This window comes from Dendropsophus ebraccatus, chromosome 3 (genome assembly GCF_027789765.1).
Source record: "Dendropsophus ebraccatus isolate aDenEbr1 chromosome 3, aDenEbr1.pat, whole genome shotgun sequence".
NCBI classification, from domain to species: Eukaryota; Metazoa; Chordata; class Amphibia; order Anura; family Hylidae; genus Dendropsophus; species Dendropsophus ebraccatus.
The window spans coordinates 189728353-189743414 of NC_091456.1; the positions used below are offsets into that span (position 1 = coordinate 189728353).

General features: G+C 45.5%; 2 protein-coding genes across 2 annotated transcripts in view; one reads left to right on the forward strand and one right to left on the reverse strand.

Moving 5' to 3' along the window:
- LOC138786612 (uncharacterized) overlaps window positions 1–15062 on the forward strand; it is a 324608-nt gene that overhangs the window by 197823 nt on the left and 111723 nt on the right. The window lies entirely within an intron of this gene.
- Window positions 5933–13815, reverse strand: LOC138786820 (uncharacterized). The gene is made up of 3 exons (XM_069963886.1): window positions 13603–13815; window positions 13201–13375; window positions 5933–10645 (listed from the first exon to the last, which is right to left on the reverse strand). Exons 2-3 carry the CDS (start codon window positions 13212–13214, stop codon window positions 10000–10002), a joined length of 660 nt encoding a protein of 219 aa, XP_069819987.1. The 5' UTR covers window positions 13215–13375; window positions 13603–13815; the 3' UTR covers window positions 5933–9999.

Consider the following 15062-nt stretch of genomic DNA (forward strand, 5'->3'; position numbering starts at 1 on the left):
ATATCGATAGTAGTATCGATATTTCGGTGCATCGTGCATCCCTAGCGGTGATGAAGATGACCAAAGAAACACTTCTGAACAGGCAGGATCTTCAGGTTGGTAAACATTTTTATTGCATCCTATTTCTAAAGACTGAACTGTCATGTGTGAGAAAAATTATATTTCTTATTATTACTGCATGTTACTGTCATTCGGTACAGTTGTGAAGAAAAACAAATATTCCTTTTGGGGCAGTGATGTGTTGTGTACAATAAGCAGAAATTGTATAAACAATAAAATAACAGCATTGACTTTTTTGTTTAGGGGAATTGATGGATTCTGGTCACTATCCACCTCCAAGATCCCCATCATCCAGTTTCAGAGTTATTCATCCAGGATAGTGCTTCATTAGCAGCAGCATCATCATCAGACACCCACATATCACCATCATCCAAAAGGAAGAAAAAACCTTTACCTCCTGGAACCACCATAGATAGATTTGTGATAAGAACTAGCAGATTAGAAAAAGAGTTGAAAAAATTTATGAAAAAATTGCCCAGTTTATTTCCGTCTGACTGAGAACCCACATTTCATTAATATGGTTCAGTCACTGAGACCAGGATACAGTCCACCCAGCAGAGCTGATGTTGCAGGGAAACTGCTGGATCAAGTGTATGACCGAGAAATGGAGCAATGTGCAACAGCTCTGGAGGGTAAAATTGTTAACCTAAGTATTGATGGGTGGAGTAATGTCCACAATGATCCTATTGTATGTGCTTGTATAACAACAGAAGAAGGTAAAGTCTTCCTTGCACAAACAACTGATACGTCAGGAAATGCACACACAGCAGAATACTTACAAGAAGTGGCAGTAAAAGCTATAACGACATGTGAACAAAAATTCAAATGTCTAGTACGCAGTTTGGTCACTGACAATGCTGCAAACGTATCCAAGATGAGAAGAGATTTAGAAGAGCAGGGAGGGAATACAAAGCTGATAATAACATATGGTTGCAGTGCTCATTTGCTGCACCTCTTAGGCTGCATTCACACGTTCAGTGTTTTTCCCGGTCCGTGATTGTGATCCGGCAGCTACCTCCGTGATCTGTGCAAAACAGTCCGTTTTGCATCCGTGTCCTTTTTTTCACGGATCTGTGTTGAAGCATTTTAAATGACATTGATTACATCACATCCGATTTTTTTCACGGATGAACACGGATGTCACATCCGTGTACATCCGTGAAAAACACGGATCTCATTGATTTCTATGTGGAATCCTTTCCGTGCATCCGTTCTGAGTAATGACATGTCCTATTTTTAACGGAACGGATCACGGATCCGTGAAATCACGGAACATCTGAATAGCCCAATAGAAAGCAATGGACTGTAAAATTGGACAACTTCCCGGAACGTGTGAATGTAGCCTTAGCCAAAGACTTAAGTGTTCCAGAAATAAAGGCTAATGTTGTTGAAATTGCTAAGTACTTCCGTAATAATCATTTTGCTGCAGCAGCTCTGAAAAGGATGGGTGGAACCAAGCTAAAGCTCCCACAAGATGTTAGATGGAACTCTGTGGTGGACTGTTTTGAGCAGTATATCAAAAACTGGCCTATTCTGATGACAATTTGTGGAGAAAATCGAGATAAAATAGATGGCACTGTCACGGCCCAAATCCTCAACATTGGGCTTAAGAGAAATGTTGAACATATGCTGAGCTTCCTGAAACCCATCTCTCAAGCTTTTAACAAAATACAGAAAAATAGCTGTTTTATTGCGGATGCTGTTGAAATTTGGAAGGAACTGAGTGAACATTTAAAAACAGAACTACACATGGACAGAATTAAATTACAAGCAGTAAACAAACGAATGGGACAAGCACTGACTCCAGCTCATTTTTTGGCAAATATTGTCAATATCCAATATCAGGGTCAAAACCTAAGTGCTGAGGAAGAGGAGTTAGCTATGACATGGGTATCCAGCAATCATCCATCTTTAATGCCAACTATAATAAACTTCAGAGCTAAGGGGGAACCATTCAAGAAATATATGTTTGCTGAAGATATTTTAAGGAAGGTCACACCAATAAACTGGTGGAAGTCACTTAAGCGCTTGGATTTACAGAATGTTCAAGTAATGATTTCACTTTTAACAGCTGTAGCTTCTTCTGCAGGCGTTGAAAGAATATTCTCTTCCTTTGGACGACTCATTCATTCTAAATTGAGAAATCGGTTGGGACCCAATAAAGCAGGAAAGCTTGTTTTTCTTTTCCAGATTATGAATAGGAACAAAGAAGATGATGATGATGAAGATGACAAGTGAGCTACAGAGGACAGCAGGGACAGTAGTATTTAAGTTTTTCATGTGTTCTTAAAATATATATATATTTTGTTTAGCCAAATTAGTTAACAAACATGGATGTTTGTTTAAGCAAATAACTTATGCTGTAATGTTATTGTTTCAGTTGAATAAATCTATTTAACCAAGCAAGCAGTCCCATATGGACAGTTTTTACGCTTTATTAACAGTGATGATACTACCTTCCAAATTAAAGCTGACGAGTTGATGACAAGGCTTTCTCATAGAGGATATCCCATCCATGAACTAGAAAAAAGTAGAGATAGAGCCTTTCAACAGGATAGAAAAGAATTACTGTACAAAAAAAGCAACAGTTCAAAAAATCAAACAGACATAAACAAGAAGAATCCTCATTTTGCATTCACATTTAAATATTCTCCATTAGCCAACATAATAAAAAAATCCATTAATGATAACTGGTACTTGATAAAAGAGGATCCGGTTCTTGCCACGCAAATACCTGATACCCCTATGGTCACATTTAAGAGATGTAAAAATTTGAAAGACTTTTTAGTCCACAGTAAGCTACAAGAAGATAAAAATAAAGAAAATTGGCTTACAAAAAGTACCCCGAAAGGTAATTACAAATGCGGGTCATGTTCTTGGTGCCCATATTATGGGGAAAATAAAATAGTTACATTAGGAGGCGTGACACAGAAAATAAAAGATCTAATATGTTGCCAAAGTAAAAATGTTGTTTATGCAATGACCTGTACCTGCGGTTTATATTATATAGGCAAAACCGCAGGTTCAGTGAGCACATACGATCACTCCGCACAGGCATAGGAGCGACTCGTTTCATTAAACACATGAAAGATGTACATAACGACATAAAACAAATCAAGTTCATGGGTCTAGAAAAGATACAAGGAAGTCCTGGGCAAGATGTAAATAAGATACTCCTACAAAAAGAAGCACGTTTAATATTGGCCACTAATGCGCAGGGAGCAAGTGGTCTGAACGATAGAATAGACCTCAGTATGTTTCTGTAACACAGGGTTAAGTCACATGTTGTTTTTAAATGTTTGTGTAACGCCCCCCATCTACGTCACCTGGTTATAATACACCTGTGTACGTGCATGGGGTAGCGACGTCTGATAGAAGCGCCAGCAAGGCGGGAAGCAGCTGTCACGTCTCCTGTGATTCAAGTGCTCTGGCGTTTCTACCACCCGATGTTCACATGGATGGCTTTTAATCTTTGATAAAGAATAAAGAAGTACCTGATTTTACGGGGTGAGTGCGCTCCTTTCTTCTCTCATTTAAGTTATAAATCTATTTAAATTGTTATTAAGGTCAGGATTTTTTTTCTCCTTCCTAAGTACAACAGAACAGTGGTGTCCAAATATGAATGATTAACCCATTAAACTGGGGAGAAAAAAGTAATATAAAAAGTGATTCTAAAAATCTTCGTCTACTTGCATGTTAAAATAGCAAGAACTAGTTTAGGTAAAAACTTTGATTTAAATCACTGATTTAAATCAAGCATACTGACTAGTGATTTAAATCAAATCCACCCTGCTATGAATATTTCTTTCCTCTTGCATTTTATCCCCTACAGTCATGTAATTCTTTATCTTGTGCCAGAATTTCTGTTGAAAAATTGGGGGAAAACAACCCAAAAAACACCAATAAGTATATAGAAATGGTGTTTTATCCCCTCTGTATTAGTCTATGGGAAAAAGGAAAAATGTGGAAAATGCAGCGTAGACTGTCTATATCTGCATGTGGTGCGATGCTAAAAATAATAAAGACGTTGGGAGCGGTAACGTCTTCTGTGTGAACTAGTCTTTAGAAATGCTAAATTACACTTGGTGAGAGGTGAAGATTTCGCCACTACTAAATGTAACACGTCCAAAGAGACCTCTGCCCGGCTCGCTGCCATCCTCCCGGGGTGATCTCCCACTTCCCCGAGCTCCGAAATACCAAACAATAGAGAGCGAAGGTGACATCAGATGAAACCGTAAATAAGTATCATTATAGAAGGAAGCGCGGAAGTTACGCTCAGGAGGGGAGTTCTGGAACGCTCCCCTCCCCCCCCCCCCCCCCCCCCCACCTCCAGGCTCTCGTTCTGATCTCAGCGGACATCCATATCAGTCTCTGCTCCCTGTAACATCTTTCAGCATCTGGAGAGAAATACTGGGATTCCCGAATCAATAAATGGTTCTGTATAATCTTCACTAGGTTTTAGTCATATCGCAACGCATATCAAGAGATCAAATCTCTTTTTCAAGTACAAACAACAGCCGAAGGCTACACAGAGTGATTCCCGATCTCCACCATCTACTTTACACACATACAGCTCAGCTACATGTACATTACACATATACAGCTCTACTGTGTACACATACAGCTCTACTGTGTACATATACAGCTCAGCTACATGTACATTACACATATGGAGTTCAGCTACATGTACATTACACACATACAGCTCTACTGTGTACATATACAGCTCAGCTACATGTACATTACACACATACAGCTCAGCTACATGTACATTACACACATACCGCTCAGCTACATGTACATTACACATATACAGCTCAGCTACATGTACATTACACACATACAGCTCTACTGTGTACATATACAGCTCAGCTACATGTACATTACACACATACAGCTTTACTGTGTACATGCGGTGAGCAGGCCCCGGGTTGCCACTTGCAAGGTGGTATAGTCACGTTATGGCACCAGGGTAAGTGGCTAGTCCACGGGAGCCTGATCACGCAGCCCAATTCTTCGATGTCCCTAGTCAAGGCACCAATGATGAGACCAATGCCAGGGTTCGGAAACAACGGTAGTTGTATGTTTATTTGAACGGCAACTCTAGTAGCAACAGTCTCTGGATGCAACCAGGAATAATCAACTTGTCAGTAGATGGAATTAGTTATAACTGAAGAGATGGATGATGTTGCAATAGGCTGTGATCTGAAAGTGTCCTTTTTATTAGGAAGAATCCTTACTGAGGATGGGAGTAGTAGTTCCCTTGAGATACTGATGCTGGATATAGTAGTTATGAGGAGAATACTTGCAGTTAGCGATGATAAGGAGAATATGGAGAATTGGACGAGGAACCAGATCTTGGAGTAGACAGGAGTTTTGAAGACTACAGTCTTGACTGGACTGGAACGGGTATATAGATATATCTGACAGAGAAGTGGTAGCGAAGCGTCCGCACCACGAGGCTGACGGTACCGGACCTTCTCTTCACAGGAAGCGACCTTCTCTCCAAGACTAGAGAGGAACTCAACTGAGCCCCAAGCCAAAAGCTCGATGGCTATTGGAGTTGCTATGGCAGCAGGGAATCGCGTGACACTAGGCCTCTTGCATCACCACACCACATGACTGACAAATAAGTAAACCAATATACATGAGCAGTAAGATACAAAACCATACTTAACCACTGGGGGGCAACATGAGATAGGCTTTTGCAGTGTCCATTACTCTTTCCAGCACTTAAACCAGGGGTGGGGAACCTCCGGCCCGCGGGCCGCATCCGGGCCCTGACACCTCCGGATGCGGCCCGCGGCTCCCCTGTGACATGCGCCGCTCTGGAGGGGAAGGAGACGGCATTCACAGCATCGTCCTGTGTCTGTGACAGCTGCCAGGAGGATGCTGTGAGTGCCGGCTCCTTCCCCAGCAGAGCGGCGCACATCTTCTGTCTCCTGCGGGCCGTGCGCGATGACATCATTTCATTGCGCGCCGCCTACAGGAGAAGACAGTCACAGAAGAGAGGAGGGAGGACCTGGGCAGCGTGGGAGCGGAGGAAAGGTGAGTGGGATGTTTTGTTTTTTTTTATTTGGGGCAGGCACTGGGGGTTAACTAGGCCACCAGGGACATGACTGAGAGGGTTAAGAAGGCCACCAGGGACATGACTGAGGGGCTTAACTAGGCCACCAGGGACATGACTGAGGGGCTAACTAGGCTACCAGGGACATGACTTGGGGGCTAACTAGACTACCAGGGACATGACTGGGGGGTAAACCAGGCTACCAGGGATATGACTGGGGGGCTAACTAGGCCACCAGGGACATGACTGGGGGGCTAACTAGGCCACCAGGGACATGACTGGGGGGTTAACTAGGCTACCAGGGACATGACTGGGGGCTTAACTAGGCTACCAGGGACATGACTGGGGGGTTAACCAGGCTACCAGGGACATGACTGGGGGGCTAACTAGGCCACCAGGGACATGACTGGGGGGCTAACTAGACCACCAGGGACATGACTGGGGGGCTAACTAGACCACCAGGGACATGACTGGGGGCTTAACTAGGCTACCAGGGACATGACTGAGGGCCTAACTAGGCTACCAGGGACATGACTGAGGGGCTTAAGTAGGCTACCAGGGACATGACTGAGGGGCTTAAGTAGGCTACCAGGGACATGACTGGGGGGATTAACTAGGCCTACCAGAAACATCACTGGGGGGGGGGGTAATTAGGCTACCAGGGACATGACTGGGGGGTTAACTCAGGCTACAGAGTATCACTAAGGATTCACATCAGGTACAAGGGGCATGACTGGGGGTTAACTACAATAGCAGGGGCATTAGGGGAACAATACTTTGCCTTGTCCCGATGCTGCAAACCCACGCTACCCTGCTGCGCACGGTATGCGGCCCTCAAATCATTTTATAAATGCCTCACTGGCCCTCGACATGGAAAAGGTTCCCCACCCCTGACTTAAACTAACAGAATACTTTTATAAAGAAAAAAACCTATGTGCTGGGACACTGCATACCTCCCCGCTAAGAATGAGCCGACCTCGTTGAATCAGAATTTAAGAAACTTACAAGAGAAATAGGTTTACAAGACAACATAGACATGAAAGAGATTATCTGTATGTTCCACGCTCAAGGACACAGGCAATAAGAGACTTGAAGAAATACAAAGAAAACCCTAGTGGCAGGACTTCAGCTAGGGGTGCCTAACGTACTCTGATGACCAGGCAGCTAGTGCGTGAACCATCTGACATGTCAGCCGGGACTACTCAACTGTTGGCGGGGGACCCTCAAGTTCCATACAGTTTAGACAGTAGGTTTACAATATCCATGGGTTACCCTACTGGAGAAGATACCTCGGAACCTGTGTTGATCCTTGGGTGTTTGACAGACTTGAGAATGTGTGTGAAGTGCGTTTTGGAGCAGCTTGATAGTCATCCACGGTAGCTAACTGGGGTGAAGGAGCTGCAGGAGGAGGCGTGACTGAGGTGTCCACGGGGACCCCTTGATAGCCGACTGGAATGAGGAACGGAACAGTTTGCAACATGTCCTCTAAGGAAGGTGGCTTAGGTGGAGTCTCTGGAGTAGACTGATGTACCTGAACAGGTGCTGGATAGGATGCTGTGAGGCCTTGAAGATCCTCTTTTGTACAGCACTTCATCCTGTTTCGGAGCACAGTTTGAGGTGCTAGGCCTAGTTTCTTGACCCTATATACGTCAGCCTCTGGATAGGGGATTGAGGAGATGATGTAAGGTTCAGGTTCCCAAAGGCTTTCCAATTTGTGAGAGCGATGGTACTTCTTGAGCCAGACTTTATCCCCCATTTCTAGTGGTGTGGCATTTACTCTCTGATTATAGGCGTTCTCCTGACGCTGGTGGGCTTCTCCCATCTTCTGATCGACAATCTCTCTAGCATCCTGGATCCTCCTTTGATGCTCCTACATTCAGTCAGTATTTGGCAGAGGGTTGAGGGTGTCAGGAACTTGAACTCCGAGGGCTCCGTCCTGAGGAAGCTGACCTTGATGACCAAACATTAAATAGAAAGGAGAGTAGCCAGTGGAACAATGAGTGGTGTTATTGTATATCTTGACCAGCTCATCCAGCAGGTGTGGCCATTCAACTTTCTTAGACACAGAGGCCGTCCTCAGCATATTGATAAAGACTTGATTAATTTTCTCACAGAGGCCATTCCCTTGGGGGTGATAGGCTGTAGTACGAAGCTTCTTGCACTCGTGATAGGTACACAGTTCGTGAAAGAGCTGGGATTCAAATGCAGGGCCTCGGTCTATTAGTAGGGATTCTAGGCAGCCATAATGTTTCACGTACTCTCTGTAGAAGGTGATGGCTGTCAGATCCCTGACAGGCACTACGACTACTCACTTTGAGTAGTGATCGACTATTGTGAGGGCATAGGTGTATCCACACCTCGTCGGAGCCAACTTCACATGATCCAAGGTGACAAATTGTCGGCCTGTGAGACACGATAGGATGCAAGGGGGCTCTGGTCTCTCTCCTCCCGGCTTCAGATATATTGCAAGCGGGACTCTCGGTACACTAGTTCTCAATATCGGCCCTCATCCCTATCCAGTAGAACCACTGGTGAATAGTGGCCTCAGTGTTGTGGACACCGAAATGGCCGAACTGGTCATAATAGGCATCAAGCACTATCTTGGCATCGCGCCCGGGTATAAGGATTTGATTGCACCTTTCCCCTGAAACCGGATCCAGCGAGTTCCTCAGTATTAGGCCTTTGTGAAGGAAGAGTCTCTTCCGCTACCTTCAGAGACGCCTCAGCTTGACGTCTGGGTGGGGTCTTCTGATTCGCAAAGGGACTCTTCCAGTAGAGAGGTAGTCGTAGATCTCTCCCAGAACTCTGGACTCATTTTGAATGGTCTGCCACCTAGACAAGTCTTGTAGACGGTGAACGGTGTAGCCACGAGGTAGTCCTTAAATTTCTCAGTAAGGGCCCACACTGGAGCTAGCAGTTCCAGCTTGAACGAGCTGTAGTTGTTGTCATTCTTCTCTGCACCTCTTAGGCTTCGGCTAGCGTAGGCGATGACCCTCTCTCGATTGCCTTGGACCTATGATAGGACAGACCCTAGGCCTTGGAAACTGGCATCAGTATAGAGGCGAAAGGGATGATTATAGTCAGGATAGGCCAAGATTGGAGGTGACGTCAACAGGGTCTTCAAGGTTCGGAACGCTATCTCCTGATGTTCGGACCACTCTACGGGAAGTCTTCGGTTATAGTTCTCTCGGGGACACCCACGGAGTAACTCGAGCGGTTCCGCTACTTGGGCAAAACCGAGGAAACTTTTCACTTCCTTCACTGTTCTGGGAGTGTCCCAATTCTCCACAGCCGAGCCTTTTTTGGGGTCGGGCTGTGTCCCTTCAGCACTTACGACATGTTCCAAGTAGTTTACTTGTGGCTTGAGGAGATGACACTTAGATGGCTTTATCTTTAGGCCATGGTCAATCAGGACCTGGAACACTTCGGCCAGATGGTGAATGTGGTCCTCGTAGGTGCGTGAGTAGACGATCACGTCAAGATAGAGTAGGACACTTTGGAAGTTAATGTGACCGAGACACCTCTCCATTAGACGTTGAAAGGTAGGGGGGCGTTACACAGCCCGAAAGGCTTACTCGAGAACTCGTAGAGCCCCATTGGAGTAGCGAATGCTGTCTTTTCTCGGTCTTCGGGAGCCATGGGTACCTGCCAATATCCGCTGGTGAGGTCCAATGTTGAGAAGTAGGCCGCCGAACCCAGAGCGGCGATAGATTCCTCGATGCAGGGCAGAGGATAGGCGTCCTTGTGCGTAATAGTGTTCAACTTCATGTAATCGACACAGAATTGTATATTGCCATCTTTTTTTTACAAGGACGATAGGAGCAGCCCAGGGGCTATGGCTTTCTTGGATAACGTTACTGTCCTTCATTTACTTAATAAATTTCTTCACCTGCTGATAGCTGGCAGGAGGAATAGGACGATGTCTTTTCTTGATGATCTCCAGTGTTGATCTGATGTTGGACCAAGCCAGTCTTGCCAAAGTCAAGGGAATGCTTACTGAATGCCTCATGATGACGCTTGGCAACTTTGAGTACCCCATTGATATGTTCGGTGGGAGTGTTTGAGTCACTGATGTTGCGTTCATCCCACCAGGAGGTATGGGCCTTGCTAGATTCTCTTGGGGAAGCACTAATAGACCTCTGGTGAGCGACAGTCTCTTCACATACGATATCTTGAGGGTCAAGCTGGTGCAGCATAGCAACCATGGAGAACTTGTGCAGATCAACTGGAGAGTCACTAGGATTCACCAGGCGTACTGGGACCCGGCCATTGGAAACAGTCACGATGCTCCTAGCAGCTCTAACAAGTTGTTGACCTTCTATTTCGGTGGAGTCCAGCAGGGCTTTATAATCGGCATTGTCGAGGCCTGGGCGAACTCTGCACCAGACAAGGGTCTCGCTGTTAGCTGGAACAGTAATCGGACGAGCGTCTCTAGTGCGAACATGACAGATTTCTCCCTGATGATTGACAAACTTCTGCTGAGCGGTGAGCGCTTTGATGGTCTTCTGGACAGCTTGCCTATAGTGGGGAGAAGCATGAGACAGAGAAGCATGCAAGGTATCTAACAATTCAGAAAATACATGGCGAATGGCATTCATGCCTACGACTGTGTGTTAGGAATATGACTTTGCGCTCCTCGGTCCGTGCCGGGCGGTCGAGGAAGCGCTGAGTTTGTCTGTGTTTTTTTTTTACTCTGTCTGTATTGTGTTGTATTTGCCAGCCACACCCGCTTTTCCTGACAGACTCCTGGCAGTGCAGGGGTTACTGCTCTGCTTGATCTTCTCAGCTGAACTTGCTGCTGGGATCAGGGCTGGTCCAATCATCTGCTGGACCCAGTCTCTGATCCAAGATAAAAAGCAGCAAGTTTCTCCCTTCCCTGCTGACTATTAGAGTTCACTCGCCTGCTCAGCTCCCTGTTTAGTTACTCTGATCTCTGTATTCTGACCTTCTGCATCTGACCTAGACTATTCTCCTGTTTGCTGTTTTTGTACTTCGCCGCTCGACTGTTGCTGACCCTGGTTTGTCTGACACCTCTTATTGTGTTTTGTTCGTCTGTCCGTGCTTTGTGTGTCGCACCCATTCAGTGTAGGGACCGACTCCATGGTAGTACGGGCCATTTAGGGCCGTCCGTGGCAATTAGGCAGGGTCAGTGGGTGGGGTCAGCTCAGGGCTCACTGTCCGTGTCTTGTCAGACTGCCTTTGCCATACTGACCATAACACTGTGATACTGCTATCTCCCTGAGCCTCAGTGACTATGACACCTTGTCGAGGTAGTTTACAATTACCAATGCATATGGTAAGCTCCCAGTAGCCTAGTTGTGAAATAGGTCGGCCATTGCTAGCAATTAACTTCAGTCTGGATTTCTCAACCGGACATAACACTCTAAGGTCCCAATGTTCTTCAAAAATGTGTCTGGGGATGGTAGTAACTTGAGAACCCGTATCTACAAGGGCTTCAAGGGGCACATTGTCTATCCAGATGGTTATATGTGGGCATTGCGGCAGGAACAGGGCCCTTTTAATTCTTTTATGGCTTGGCAAAGTGAGTCAACCACTTGGGCGAGGAAATCAGGAGTGACAGGAGTGTTAACATGTGTAGTGGTCTGTGCGGCTTGGATAGCTTGTGCAGGTGGAGTAGCAGGTGAGGCTGTGATGGTAGGTGTCACACCAGCCAGGTCTGGGTAACATGAGGTTGGAATACAGCTGGTACAGGGGAAATCAGTTCCAATTACTCTCAGGGCCAAGTGTAAGATATACAGCGATGACGAAAGTAATGACGTGCAAATATTATGTATTACGGGGATAAAGTATGGTTCTATGTATTTGGAATTAATGTTGGACATTTGTAAGAACAGTCAGCAATATAGAGTCTGAATTCGATTCCTATAAACAGTTTAACCAGGGGTGATTGTTAATTCGACAGTGTTAATCAGGAGACCAGAGAAATGTTTATGTTTAGTTACATTACAAAGGCTCCTGAAGATAGGATTCAGGTGCCTGAAGAAGTCACAGTCACAGTGTCTGCTGGTGCTATCTCTCACAATGCGCAAACAAAGAAGTTTACTCGTGATATTAAGTACAGGATAAGATGACATCGTCATTCTTTTGCGTATTGGGAGAGAGAGCACAAAGAGATCAGAGAACTTGCTTTGATCGAGGACAGAGACTCGGTGTCTCCAGCACCCATGGGAACATTCATAAGTGGGAGTCTAAAATCACTATAAAATACCCAGGGTTTGGACACCTTGGAGGGCACCCTGGGGGGTAGCTTAGAGGTCTCTGAGAGGGAGAGGTCTCTGAGCTTGGTGTCTCTTAGCACACCGGGTGCTAAGATCTATGGGAGAGATTCCTGGGGAGACCAAACTATTGGAAGGATCTGGGCCTGGAGGACTGGAGATCAGACTTGGTAGATATATTGCTGGCTGTTTATTATATTTTTGTATTCTTGTTATGGTAGATGGTTGGTTGTGATAACTGTGTTGGTTCATTATTATTGATTGAGGGTTATTGTCTGATTATTTCTGATCATTGCTTCATAATCTGTTTGGATTTATGGTGGGTTATTTGCTGTTGTATCTCTGTGGGATTCATTATTGTTGATTTGGGGTTTTGTCTGTATGATTTCTGATGATTGCTTTATGTACTGTCTCATATTTGGGGTGGGTTAGTTTGTGCAGGTTTTATGATTTTGTTGTTTGCTTATCTTTCACATTTCATTTGCCTTTGTATATAATATAATTCCTTTAATTTATATGCGCTGTTATTGTGTACTTTCTTTGCTGACCGTCCCCTAGAATTTACGTGGGAATATTATTATTGCTCAGTATTAGTATGCATTAATATTAATATTGTCAATGATCATATTTCTTACACAAGGTCTTAAAGTCAAGGAAAGATATGTTGAGGTTCTGTGCGGTTAACATGCGCAGCTAACTTTGTATAAGTCTAGAGTCCACTCCTTCTATAAAGCGGTCAGTGATTATACTTTCAGCATCGGAAGGGTCTATAGTGTCGACCTGTTGTAAGGCCCTATAGGCAGATTGGAGTGCAAGTGCATAGTCTCAGTGTCTTACCTGGCTTCTGACATCTGTCATAGAATTTGAGACGAACCTCTGTGGGTGACTGTACCTCAAACTCCTTTCGCAGGAGGTCAAGGATTTGTTGCACGCTGGATTTCTCAGTAGCTGGCCAAGAACGTACTTCTTCAGCAGCGGGACCCTCGAGTTGTCCTTGAAGCAATTGCACCTGCTGAGTGGGAGAAAGTGAAACAAGTTCAAGAGTGTGTGTAATCTTTTTCTTGAAGGCAGCTAGAGGGTGGGGTTCCCCTTTATAACTCGGGAGATTGGAAGGCCCAATGAAGAACGGCACCCCTGTGGCAACTGTAGGTGCAGAAACAGTACCAGCGGTCATAGCTGGTGGGATAAGGACATTAGCAGACGATATGGGAGGACTACCAGAGCCATCAGAGTCATTACTATTTGTGGTGGACATCGCGATAGAATCTGGTACACTCCACTTAGCTGTGGAATCGGAGATGCAGGCAGGATCTGAAGAGCAGGAGCGCTGCGTAGGCAGGAAGAATGATGACAGGAGCTGCAGTAATGACAGAGCGGATGAGTCGAGGAAGCGGAGCGGAGAGCAGGAGCATGGGGGCTTAGCTGTCGGTGCTCCGGTGAGTGAGAAGGTCGGGACTGGGAACTTCCAGGCGTTGTGGCAATCCTCCTCCCCCTGCAACTCAGGCTGTGTCCGAGCAGGTCGGTAGGCGGGGCTTCAGCACAGCGCGCACGAAATTCAACTGCATAGAACTTAACCCCTTCCGCAACAGCAACACTTTGGGCAGTCTTTTGGGGGTTGTAGTGCACCTCTGGGGATACTTGGAACTGGCACAACATAGTCTGTATCCTGTTCATGACACCACGAAAGGCTATGCGGTGAGCAGGCCCCGGGTTGCCACTTGCAAGGTGGTATGGTCACGGTTATGGCAGGAGGGTATGTGGCTAGTCCACGGGAGCCTGATCACGCAGCCCAATTCTTCGATGTCCCTAGTCAAGGAACCAATGATGAGACCAATGCCAGGGTTCGGAAACAACGGTAGTTGTATGTTTATTTGAACGGCAACTCTAGTAGCAACAGTCTCTGGATGCAACCAGGAATAATCAACTTGGCAGTAGATGGAATTAGTTGTAACTGAAGAGATGGATGATGTTGAAATAGGCCGTGATCTGTAAGTGTCCTTTTTATTAGGAAGAATCTTTACTGAGGATGGGAGTAGTAGTTCCCTTGAGATACTGATGCTGGATATAGTAGTTATGAGGAGAATACTTGCAGTTAGCGATGATGAGGAGAATATGGAGAATTGGACGAGGAACCAGATCTTGGAGTAGACAGGAGTTTTGAGGACTACAGTCTTGACTGGACCGGAACGGGTATATAGATATATCTGACAGAGGAGTGGTAGCGAAGCGTCCGCACCACGAGGCTGGCGGTACCGGACCTTCTCTTCACAGGACAGCGAGGAAGCGACCTTCTCTCTTCAAGACTAGAGAGGAACTCAACTGAACCCCAAGCCAAAAGCTTGATGGCTATTGGAGTTGCTATGGCAGCAGGGAATCACGTGACACTAGGCCTCTTGCATCATCACACCACATGACTGACAAATAAGTAAACCAATATACATGAGCAGTAAGATACAAAACCATACTTAACCACTGGGGGGCAACATGAGACAGGCTTTTGCAGTGTCCATTACTCTTTCCAGCACTTACACAACAGAATGCTTTTATAAAGAAAACAATGTCCTATGTGTTGGGACACTGCATACACATACAGCTCAGCTACATGTACATTACACATATACAGCTCTACTGTGTACACATACAGCTCAGCTACATGTACATTACACACATACAGCTCAGCTACATGTACATTACACACA